This window comes from Mesoplodon mirus (assembly GCF_964341445.2).
Source record: "Mesoplodon mirus genome assembly, chromosome: 1".
Lineage (NCBI taxonomy): Eukaryota > Metazoa > Chordata > Mammalia > Artiodactyla > Ziphiidae > Mesoplodon > Mesoplodon mirus.
In genome coordinates this window covers 21,391,076-21,403,650 of record NC_138976.1, presented here as the reverse complement: position 1 = coordinate 21,403,650, position 12,575 = coordinate 21,391,076, and the positions used below count along the sequence as shown (strand labels likewise).

The 12,575-nt window shown below is 39.3% G+C and overlaps 1 protein-coding gene across 5 annotated transcripts in view; it reads right to left on the bottom strand.

Annotated features, from left to right (window-relative positions):
* UNC13B (unc-13 homolog B) overlaps positions 1 to 12,575 on the bottom strand; it is a 232,903-nt gene that overhangs the window by 152,772 nt on the left and 67,556 nt on the right. For 3 of the 5 annotated variants that reach the window (XM_082613491.1, XM_082613494.1, XM_082613490.1), the window contains exons 4-6: positions 10,953 to 11,070; positions 9,746 to 9,869; positions 390 to 463 (exon numbers count right to left, since the gene is read on the bottom strand). In XM_082613491.1, coding sequence (XP_082469617.1) covers positions 390 to 463; positions 9,746 to 9,869; positions 10,953 to 11,070 — 316 coding nt within the window. Of the gene's footprint in view, positions 1 to 389; positions 464 to 9,745; positions 9,870 to 10,952; positions 11,071 to 12,575 lie in introns of those variants that run through there. The other 2 variants (XM_082613492.1, XM_082613493.1) reach the window with 2 other exon arrangements.

Sequence of the window (12,575 nt, the reverse complement as noted above, 5' to 3'; positions counted from 1 at the left end):
ATCTCTGCAAATAAGTTAGGACAGCGGGACTAAGCAATGCAATAGTCTAAACATTCCTAAAAAGAGCACACAATAAGGATACATATCCAAAAATCTGGGAACAAGCAGAAAAAAAAGGCTTCTGCTCATCTGTGTAACAAAAGGACAGATTCCCTAGTAAAAGCTTGCTCCCCAACGGTCTAGAGCCAGACTAGTGCCAATTCAGCCACTTCTGGGGGACAATGGGAAGAAAAGAAAAAACAGATACATCTTTCTAATAATAGGCAATCTTCTAGCTACCTTTTTTCTTTAATGCAGTTTAAATTCTTCCATTCTTCAACATGTTCCTGGGTCGCTCCCTTAAAGTGTCCTAAAAAGACACTCTTTACATTGTAAAAAACAGTTCCTACCTCATTGTCAGTTCCCAAGGCATTGATGTGCTCCAATTTGTAGGTCCAATATCTGGCTTCCTCCTCTGGGATATCTATCACAAAAAAGAAGAAACCACATTACCAGGCTAATAATTTAATCATAGGTTGATAATACTTTATTCAATCAAACAATCTAAGTTAGAAGGGTGGTGGTGATGGACTAATTTTACTGATGGCTTAGTTCTTGCCATGAACATTATCTTGAATCTTCACAAAAACCAAAATAATATATTATTATTCCCAATGGATCAGAAGACTTAATATTGTTAAGATGTCAATACCTCCTAAAGTGATTGAAAGATTCAACACAGTCGCTATTAAAATCCCAATTTTTTTTTACAGAAATATAAAACCCCATCCATATGGAATCTCAACAGACCCCAAATACCCAAATATTCTTGAAAAGGAAGAACAAAGCTAGAGGACTCATACTTCCTTATCTCAAAACCTACTAAAAAGCTATAGTAGGGCTTCTCTGGTGGCGCAGTGGTTAAGAATCTCCTGCCAATGCAGGGGACACGGGTTCAAGCCCTGGCCCAGGAAGATCCCACATGCCGCAGAGCAACTAAGCCCATGTGCCACTACTACTGAGCCTGAGCTCTAGAGCCCACGAGCCACAACTACTGAGCCCATGTGCCACAACTACTGAAGCCCATGTGCCTAGAGCCTGTGCTCCGCAACAGTAGAAGCCACAGCAACGAGAAGCCCGCTCACCGCACCGAAGAATAGCCCTTGCTTGCCGCAATGAGAGAAAGCCACGCACGGCAATGAAGAACCAAAGCAGCCAAAAATAAATAAATAAATAAGTAAATTTATTTTTTTAAAAAAGAGAAATGGTGCTGGCACTACTAAATATAAAATGGACAGAAAACGGGGACCTGCTGTATAGCACAGGGAATTATACTCAATATTTTGTGGTAACCTATGAGGGAAAAGAATCTGAAAAAAAACAGATGTGTATGTATTATAACTGGATCACTTTGCTATACACCTGAAACTGACACAACATAGTGGATCAACTATACCTCAATTAAAAGTTCAAAAATAAATAAAATCTTATTTAAAAAAATAATTTTTTTTAAAAAAGAGAGAGAGAGAGAACATAGGCAGAACACTCTCTGACATAAATCACAGCAACATCTTTTTTGATCCACCTCCTAGAATAATGAAAATAAAAACAAAAATAGACAAAAGGAAACTAATGAAACTTAAAAGCTCTCACAGCAAAGGAAACCATAAACAAAATGAAAAGACAACCCACAGAATGGGAGAAGATATTTGCAAACGAAGTGAACAAAAAGGGATTAATCTCCAAAATACACCAACAGCTCATGCAGCTCAATATCAAAAAGCAAACAACCCAATCAAAACATGGGCAGAAGACCTAAACAGACATTTCTCCAAAGAAGACGTACAGATGGCCAAGAGGCACATGAAAAGATGATCAACCTCGCTAATTATTACAGAAGTGCAAATCAAAACGACAATGAGGTATCACCTCACACCAGTCAGAATGGCCATCATTAAGAAATCTACAAACAATAAATGCTGGAGAGGGTGTGGAGAAAAGGGAACCCTCCTACCCTGTTGGTGGGAAAGTAACTTGGTACAGCCACTATGGAGAACAGTATGGAGGTTCCTTAAAAAACTAAAAATAGAACTACCATACGACCCAGCAATCCCACGCCTGGGCATATACCTGGAGAAAACCGTAATTCAAAAAGATATATGCACCCCAATGTTCATTGCAGCACTATTTACAATAGCCAGGACATGGAAGCAACCTAAATGTCCATCGACAGACGAATGGATAAAGAAGATGTGGTACCTATATACAATGGAATATTACTCAGCCATAAAAAAGAATGAAATAATGCCATTTGCAGCAAAATGGATGGGCCTAGAGATTGTCATACTGAGTGAAGTAAGTCAGACAGAGAAAGACAAATATATGATATCACTTATATGTGGAATCTAAAAAAAAATGGTACAAATGAACCTATTTACAAAACAGAAATAGGGTCACAGATGTAGAAAACAAACTTATGGTTACTAAGGGGGGGGGGAGGGATAAATTGCGACATTGGGATTGACATATATATAAAATAGATAACTAACAAGGACCTACTATATAGCACAGGGAACGCTACTCAATAATCTGTAATGACCTATATGGAAAAAGAATCTAAAAAAGAGTGGATATATGTATATGTATAACTGATTCACTTTGCTGTACAGCAGAAACTAACACAACATTGTAAATCAACTATACTCCAATAAAAATTAATTTAAGAAAAAGAAAGAAATGGTGCTAGGATAACTGAGTATCTACATGCACAAAATGAAGGTGGGCCCTTATTTAACATCATATAGAAAAATTAACTCAAAATGGATCAAAACCTAAATGCAAGACCCAAAACTGGAAAACTCTTAGAAAAAAACATAGGGCCAAAACTGCACAACACTGGATTTAGCAGTGATTTCTTGGATAGGACACCAAAGGCACAGGCAACAACAACAAAAAATAGACAAATTAGACTTCATTAAAATTAAAAACTTTTCTGCATCAAAAGACAGTATCAACAGAATGAAAAGGTAACCCACAGAATAGGAGAAAATATTTGCAAATCATATATCTGATAAGGTATTAATCCCCAGAACATATAAAGAACTCTTAAAACTCAACAATAACAAAAACCCAATTCAAAAATGGGCAAAGGACTTGATAGATGTTTCTCCAAAGAAGATATAAAAATAGCCGAAAAGGACATAAAAAGATGCTCAATCATTAGGGAAATACAAGTCAAAACTACAATGAGATACCACTTCACACTCATTGGGATGGCTACTATCAAAAAAACATGGAAAAAAAAACCAAAAAAACAAAATAACAAGTGTTAGCGAGGATGTGGAGAAATTGGAATCCTCGTACACTGTTGGTGGGAGTGTAAAATGGTACAGCTACTATGGAGAACAGTATGGCGATTCTTCAAAAAATTAAAAATAGAATTACCATATGATCCAGAAATTCCACTTCTGGGTATGTACCCAAAAGAACTGAAAGCAGAATCTCAAAGAGATATTTGCATACCCATGTTCACAGCATTATTCATAATAGCTAAAATGTGGACGCAACCTAAGTGCCCATCAATGAATGAATAGATAAGCAAAATGTGATATATACATACTAGGGAATATCATTCAGTCTTAAAAAGGGAGGAAATTTTGACATATGCTACAGCATAGATGAACCTTGAGGATATTATGCTAAGTGAAATAAGCTAGTCACAAGAAAAACGAATACTGTATGATTCCAATTATATGAGGTACTTAGAGTAGTTAAAATTGGAGATAGAAAGTAGAATGGTGGTTGCCAGGGGCTGGGGGCAGAGGGGAATGGGGAGTTATTGTTTAATGGGTATAGAGTTTCAGTTTTGCAAGATGAAAAGAACTATGGATACGAATAGTGGTGATGGTTGCACAGCATTATGAATGTATTCATACCACTGAACTGTATATTTTAAATGGTTGAGATAGTTAATTTTATGTTACATGTATTTTACCACAATAAAAAAAGAGTAAAGAAAAATGGTACACATACCCTCATTGTATATATTTAAGATGGACTATAACAACTTCCAAAAAAATGCAACATCTTTTAAAAACATCAAATGTGGGCATCCCTGGTGACGCAGTGGTTAAGAATCCACCTGCCAGTGCAGGGGACACAGGTTCAAGCCCTGGTCCGGGAAGATCCCACATGCCGCGGAACAACTAAGCCTGTGCGCCACAACTACTGAGCCTGCACTCTAGAGCCCGTGCGCCACAACTACTGAAGCCCATGTGCCACAACTACTGAAGCCTGCATGCCTAGAGCCTGTGCTTCGCAACAAACAAAGCCACCGCAATGAGAAGCCCACGCACCGCAAGGAAGAGTAGCTCCCGCTCGTTGCAAGTAGAGAAAGCCCGCGTGCAGCAATGAAGACCCAATGCAGCCAAAAAGAAAGAAATAAAATAAAAATTAAAAAATCAGGGCTTCCCTGATGGCGCAGTGGTTGAGAGTCCACCTGCCAATGCAGGGGACACGGGTTCGTGCCCCGGTCCGGGAAGATCCCACATGCCGTGGAGCGGCTAGGCCCGTGAGCCACAGCCGCTGAGCCTGCACGTCCGGAGCCTGTGCTCCGCAACGAGAAAGGCCACAACAGTGAGAGGCCCACGTACTGAAAAAAAAAAAAAAAAAAATCAAACGTACCCATATATTCAGCACAAAAGAGAAACACTGAGACAAAATATGGATCAGGTCAACTTTGGTGACATTTAAACAGGTACACTTTTTAGTAGTCCACATGAAGGAATCAAATACAGTCCTTTCTCCTTTGTCCCTCCTATCCAAAATTTCACCTCCTTCCCCTCAAACCGCTCTTCAGCAATTGGTGGCAATATTTCAAAGTCTTATAATAAAACCTTCAAGTAATTTACTACCTAATTTGTACAGCACTCCTCAGCCATAAAATGGTTTACTTTGCACTTGTTGAAAATAAGTGAGAGGGGAGGAAGAGCTGCTCTGCTGCAGTCTATAAGTTCTGATGTAGAACAAATTCACCAAGATACGCTGTTAAGTAGAAAACAGCAAGGGACAGTGAATGTGTTAGAATATGCTACTACTTGTGTTTTTAATAGGGGCTGGGGGTCTACATATATGCTTATAGATTCAAAGACTGCCCCTGGAACGATATACAAGAAAGTATTAATTGTGGTAGCCTATAAGAAAGAAAGATAACTGACTTGTGAGGGAGACCTCATTTTCCCTGAGTAACTTTTTAAACCATTGTGCATGTATTACTGCCTCACCCCTCAAAATAGTTTTAAGGAGAAAAATACAGAGCTACAAGGATGTTTATTGCAGTACTATTTATAATAGTACAAACTTTGAACAATCTAAGTACCCAACAAGAGGAGTGGTTAAATATATTACAGTTTAAATTAAAAGCCCAGGCTCTGGAGCCAAATCATCTGAGTTTCAATGCTGGTTTTACCACTTACTATCTAAATGACCTTAGGCAAAAGATTTAAATACTTTCTGCCTCTGTTTCCTCATCTCTAAAGTGGAAATAATAGTTGAGTCTACCTCAAAGGATTGAAGTGAGGATTAAATGAGGTAACATTTGTAAATGCTTAGTGATATACCCACTGCACACCATTACTGGTCAAAAAATGTTATTTTTATTATTATTGTACATTCATACAATAAAATAAAATCAACCACTGAAACACATTTCATATAATATTTATATATAATTATGTAATTGGTAAATAAAACACATTAAAATGTAATATATACAGTGCCATTTTATAGGAAAAACTGTATATGTGTATTAAAAAACTAAAAGAAACAACATAAAAAACATCTCTAGTAGGTGAGATCACAAGAAATCTTTGTCCTTTTGCACATCTGTATTTTCTGAACGTACAACATAATTTTACAAATTAAAAGTTACTATTTTTAGGGCTTCCCTGGTGGCGCAGTGGTTGAGAGTCCGCCTGCCGATGCAGGGGACACGGGTTCGTGCCCCGGTCCGGGAAGATCCCACATGCCACGGAGCGGCTGGGCCCGTGAGCCGTGGCCGCTGGGCCTGCGCATCCGGAGCCTGTGCTCCGCAACGGGAGAGGCCACAGCGGTGAGAGGCCCGTGTACCGCCAAAAAAAAAAAAAAAAAAAAAGTTACTACTTTTAAAAGATGATGGTATGAAATTTAATAGAATATTTCAGAGGTTTGTGAATTATCCAAAGGAGAATTCCTTTGCTGAAATATGGCATGCTGCAAGCCAAAATCTTCCTTAAGAAGGACCCTTTAAGTTTCTAAAAACTATATCCCAAACATGGTTATCATAGAGACAAAAGCTTATTAGCACACTCACATTAACTCACAAAGACACTTATCTGAGAGTTTACCTTAACGTTTATTCAAAAAAAAAATTTATTAGGTGCCTATTATGTGCCAAGCAAACACTAGAGATACCAAAATAAACTATGTAAGTGCCCTATGAAACAAAATCTAAATAGAAATGTATACTTCTTCCTATGACACAATACAAGTGATGCAGTTTTTTTTTTTTTTTTTTTTAATTTATTTTTTTTGCGGTACGCGGGCCTCTCACTGTTGTGGCCTCTCCCGTTGCGGAGCGCAGGCTCCGGACGCGCAGGCTCAGCGGCCATGGCTCACGGGCCCAGCCGCTCCGCGGCATGTGGGATCCTCCCAGACCGGGGCACGAACCCGTGTCCCCTGCATCGGCAGGCGGACTCTCAACCTCTGCGCCACCAGGGAAGCCCAGTGATGCAGTTTTGAAAGAGAGGAATGTTTACTTAAAATGCAATGGGGAGTGGACTGACCGACTTCTAGAATGGCAGTGTGAGGAGCTCCACAGATCTGCTTCCTAGAGAATATACGTTTAAAAAATACCATTTAGGGCTTCCCTGGTGGCGCAGTGGTTGAGAGTCCGCCTGCCGATGCAGGGGACACGGGTTCGTGCCCCGGTTCAGGAAGATCCCACATGCCGCAGAGCGGCTGGGCCCGTAAGCCATGGCCGCTGAGCCTGCGCGTCCGGAGCCTGTGCTCCACAACGAGAGAGGCCACAGCAGTGACAGGCCCGCATACCACAAAAAACAAAACAAAACAAAACAAAAACCATTTAAAGTCTTTAGAAATAGTCCTAAGAGCACACAGCAAATGAAGAAACATATATTCAAGAAAATCTACTACAACTTTAAGAATAGCCAATTTCTGTTGTATTTGAACCAAGACCCGTCCTCACCCACCCCCCTCCCAATTCAACAATACAGAAACTCCATTCCAGACTAGTAAAGCTGAGAACAAAGCATTAAGAATACAAGCAACTAAGCCACAAGCAAGAACTCCAATTGCTTTTCTCTTCACCTGCAACTTGGCCTACAGACACATAAGAAAGTCTTCTTTTCTATTTTTCTGAAGTAATAGCTGCTCTGAGTTTAGTTATTTCTGAGCTTACTGGAAAATCATGCCATTTTTGCTCAAATCACCATAAGGTACAAGGTATAAATAGACTGAAATCATAAGACAGCAGCAACAATAGTATATATGAGTATCAGTCAACAGTCAGAATTAAAACTGAATAAAGTTAAATTAAAGTAGACAAGATACCAACATTTAAAAATTGGGAAATTACAAAGTGTTGGCAAAGATGTGCAGAAAAGAGACACCTGAAACATAGTTGGCAGAAATATAAACTGGTACGATCTTTTTTTTTTAACACAAGCAACTTGGCGGTACTAGGAGTAATGACGCACATACCTTTTGACCTATTCTTTAATTAACTTTTATTGGAGTATAGTTGGTTTACAATGTTGTGTTAGCTTCTACTGTACAGCAAAATGAATCAGCTACACATATACATATATCCCCTCTTTTTTGGATTTCCTTCCTTTTAGGTCCCCCCAGAGTAGACTTCCCTGTGCTTTACACAGTATGTTCTCATTACTTATCTCTTATACATAGTATCAGTAGTGTATATATGTCAATCCCAATCTCCCAATTCCTCCCACCTGCCCTGCTTTCCACCTTGGTATCCACACTGTTTATTCTCTACATCTGTGTCTCTATTTCTGCTTTTCAAATAAGATCATCTATACCGTTTTTCTAGATTTCACATATATGCATTAATATACGATATTTGTTTTTCTCTTTCTTTCTGACTTACTTCACTCCGTATGACACTCCCTAGGTCCATCCACATCTCTACAAATGACCCAATTTCATTCCTTTTTATGGCTGAGTAATATTCCATTGTATACCTGTACGACATCTTCTTTATCCATTCCTCTACTGATGGACACTTAGGTTGTTTCCATGTCCTGGCTATTGTAAATAGTGCTGCAATGAACATTGGGGTGCATGTGTTGTTTAGAATTATGGTTTTCTTTGAGTATGTGACCAGTAGTGGGATTGGTGGGTCATAGGGTAGTTCTATTTTTATTTTAAGGAACCTCCATACTGTTCTCCATAGTGGCTGTACCAATTTTCTTTCCCATCAACAGTGTAGGAAGGTTCCCTTTTCTCCACACCCTCTCCATTATTTATTGTTTGTAGATTTGACCTATTCTTTAAATTCTACTTTAAGGAATTTATCCTAGGTTCATAAATGGGCATAGATAAACCTGTTCGTTATAGCGGTATATCAAAAAAAACTGGAAACAACCTACATGTCAATCAATAAAGGATTGCAAAAAAAAAAGGATTGGTTAGATAACTTATGATATAAAGCAGCTCTTGAGATCAGTAAGACAGATCTTAAAGTATAACATGAAATGATGTCCAAGATACTATGCTTTAGTTTATACAATACTATCACCATATATAGTACATAGAGTATGACCCAAATTTTGTCAAAATAAATTTCTAGAGAAGAAATTTCTTGTGCCTAAACCAAGACACAAGAAAGTTAACAGTGGTTTATTTCTGGGGAATGCAAAGGAGGTCAAATGAAGTAGGAAGAGAAACTTAACTTTTTATCCATGTACATTTCCATGGTATTTGAATTTTTATAAGGAACATGTATTTTTGTGTGATTTTTTCTTTTTTCTTTTTTTGGCTCCATTGGGTCTTCGTTGCTGCGTTGGCTTTCTCTAGTTGTGTTGAGCCGGGGCTCCTCTTTGTTGTGGTGCATGGGCTACTCATTGCAGTGGCTTCTCTTGTTGTGGAGTACAGGCTCTAGGCGCACAGGTTTCAGTAGTTGTGGCTCGCGGGCTCTAGAGCACAGGCTCGGTAGTTGCAGCGCATGGGCTTAGTTGCTCCACAGCACGTGGGATCTTCCCGGACCAGGGCTAGAACCCTGTCCCCCCGTTGGCAAGTGGATTCTTAACCACTGAGCCACCAGGGAAGCCCTTTTTGTGTGATTTTTTAAATTACGTTGTAAATTACTATTCTATTTATTAGTGCTACTTCAATGCTTAAATTGACCAATCACAAGGTATATATTCACTTCAAGGCAATAAATGTTAAAATATTATCAAAAGAATAAATCATTGATATTCTCTGACAAGCAGGTATTTTATTATAATAAATAGTTATAAGAAACTAAATGACTTGAAAAGAATGCTTTCAGTGTGGATTCTTTAATAAGCACCATTCTAGAGTCTACTTTGCACATTTCTGAGCTAGGTGTTATAGGGAATGGAGTGGAAGACAGAATGCCCTGAAAGGATATGGCTGACAAAAGACACAGTAAGAAAACAACTAACAAACAATTTCAAACAATGTAGTAAAAAGTATTAAATGGTTTTTAAAATTTAATCAGACTCACCAAAAGGCAACTCAAATCTTGTATCCAGCAAAATTTTATGGGGAGTTGGGTTTTTAGTTCCACAGATCTCATCATCTTTCATCAATGTCTCTGCCTCCAACGTGGACCATTCCCCAGGCCCTTCCTAGAAAAGAGATCTAAGATTAAACTTCACTCTTTCATGACTCCCCTCTTGGTTAAAGGGCCAGGTCTTTTTCTCTCATTTTCCTTGTCAGAGAGCTTCTGAGGGCCATTCACATATCCTAATGAGGCAAACACATCAGAGTCACCACCTGCCTCTGCTGTATGTGGCTTCTGTTCTCCCTCTTCGGTGGGAAAGCAGCTTTCACTGTGCTCAGCTTTCTGCCAGCCCACCGAGGATAGAATTTCCAGAGTGCTAAACTCAAAAACCAAGCATCTCCATGGATCAATATTTAATCTGTACAATTCTTAATGACTATGTCACTTAATGTGTCACTATTTCTAATCACTAAAGAGCTAGTAACATTGTTAGTTAAGTTGACCTCAACTGGGACCACAGTGAAAATATTCAAAGTGAGTGTCATAGGGGAATGATGCTGAGTTATGTTCTAATCTGGTAAAGTGGAGTGGAAATTCAGTCTTGAAAATAGTGTATTAAGACAAGTGTGCCAAGCCTGTAGTTCCTTAAACTCTGTTAGGGTTATATGTGGAAGAAGGAAGACTGAAATCAGGTCCCTGGGATAGGTGACTCAAAGAGCTAGCTGAGGAAGTTTAATGGGACTCCTCTCAGAACAGTGTCTTAGAGGGAATGCAGAAGCCACAGGAATCCTAGATCTCTCTCTCTCACACACACACACACACTCTCTCTCTCTCTCTCTCTCTCTCTCTCTCTCCCTCCCCCCAACCCCTCTCTCCCCCTCCCTCACACTCCCCTCCTTCACCCTGCTGATCCCACCCACCCCACCACCACCACACACACCCAGAGTACTCAGAAGGGGCTATCTACCTGATAAGGCTAAATAGGTACTCTGGCGCCTCTGAGTTCAGTCACAGGGCAGAGGAAAGGCCTTAGATAAAATCCCCTGAACCTCTGGGTGACATTAGGAATAAGCTGGTTTTATGTCCTCTAATTAGAAAGGGGGCAGAGAAATCTGAGATATATGGATGAACATTAGCTGAATGGAGCTAGGATGTGGAGAAGCAAGGGCTAGAACCCTACCTCCAAATGGGCAATGCACTGACTGACCTCATCTGACTGACGAATAGTCTTCAGTGCAATCCACACAGTCCCCACCATGGTGTCCCAGATCAGTCCTTTGTTCCATACTTCCACACTTAGACCCAGGTCCAGGCGACTAATCTCACTGAAGGAAAGAAGAAAGCCCTTTTTTAGAAAACCAGGTAATATGAAAGAAACATCTACATCTCCTGTTTTGCTAAACCTTGAGTATGTCCTGATCAGGATCCTGTCATCAGGGAAAAATCAAAATGTCCCTGATCCTGCAACCACTCTTTAGGTTCCTAGAAACCTATGTATGAACAGAAAAATGCCTCTGTCAGTCTGTCCCCTCTCCTTTGGAGCTACAATCATGGTTAGACTAATACAGTTTCACAAGAACAATGAAGCCAAGCAATGAGGGCATTACTGCCAGGAGTGTCTGCCTACAATCTCCAAACTTAAGCAACAGTTTTATATGTTTTATTGTAATACTAACACTGCCTCCAACTGATACCTCTGGATACAGGGAACTATGAGGAAAAAGCAAGCCTTCTTTATAACAAATATGAAAGGGAATCCAAGCAAAAGTAAAAGGGCCCATGAGAAGATCTAAGTTTGATGGGAACATGTGGTCAGAGGCAGGTGAGGAACACTGGAGTGTGCTAGTTCATTATCAGTTAAATCAGGTACTGTCACTTATAAACAAAATGATCACAGGATAATGATAAACACAATGATTTTCCTGTAATAATAACTAGGAAAAGTTATTTAAAAAGAAATTATTCCAGGGAGCCAGGTGACCACTAAGCAAAAGCAGTGTCATACATGGAAGAATATCAGCTTGGAAGGGCTAACTCAAAAATAATTATGGACTTAAGGTGAAACAAGCAAACACTTATGTTAATGCTAAAAAAATTCTCCAGAAAGCTCTTATGGAAACACAAGGTTATTTGAGGGGAAATGCAAGAAAGATGAGAAAAGGCCAATGCCAGCAGGAAAAGCAGAAAGGTATTCTCAGGAAAACAACAGCTATTCATCACATGTAGAAGTTTCAAGTTTGTGCTTTAGAGATAGCTTGGCTTCCCTGTTGTACTATTAAGATACATGTTCTCAGATTCACTAGTTTGGGATGTGGCCTTATAGCCATAAAATTCATATCAAGTGTGTTGAAAACAAGTGAAGCAAAGCAAATTTGCCCCTTTTACATAAATAAAGTAGAATAGAAAAGTACTGAGTTCATTTTTTTCATTTATGTTCCCTGACATGTACAATTCATATGGCTTGGTACATTGGGGAAGACACACAATATAGGACCTAGCTCCTATCTCTAAAAACTTCCAAGCTATCTGGAGAGCTGTTCAAAACCAAAAAGTAGGTGACCAAACCCAGCCACTATGTTAGGGCATTCACAGTGGGGAAACTGAGCTTTTGGCACACAGTTTCATTCAGCCTAATTAACTGATTAGCCTTGGAAAAATATATGTAACAACCCCAAATCTTTTGAATCTGGAAAAGAAAAATTGCTTGGGGATACATATACAATATTCCCAAAGCAAGTCCTAAATAGCGTCTCAAGCCAATAGCCAAAAGAAATAGCCAGAGGTCTTTACAGCTTAACTTGGACAGATAAAGAAGAAAATCTGTTCTTTA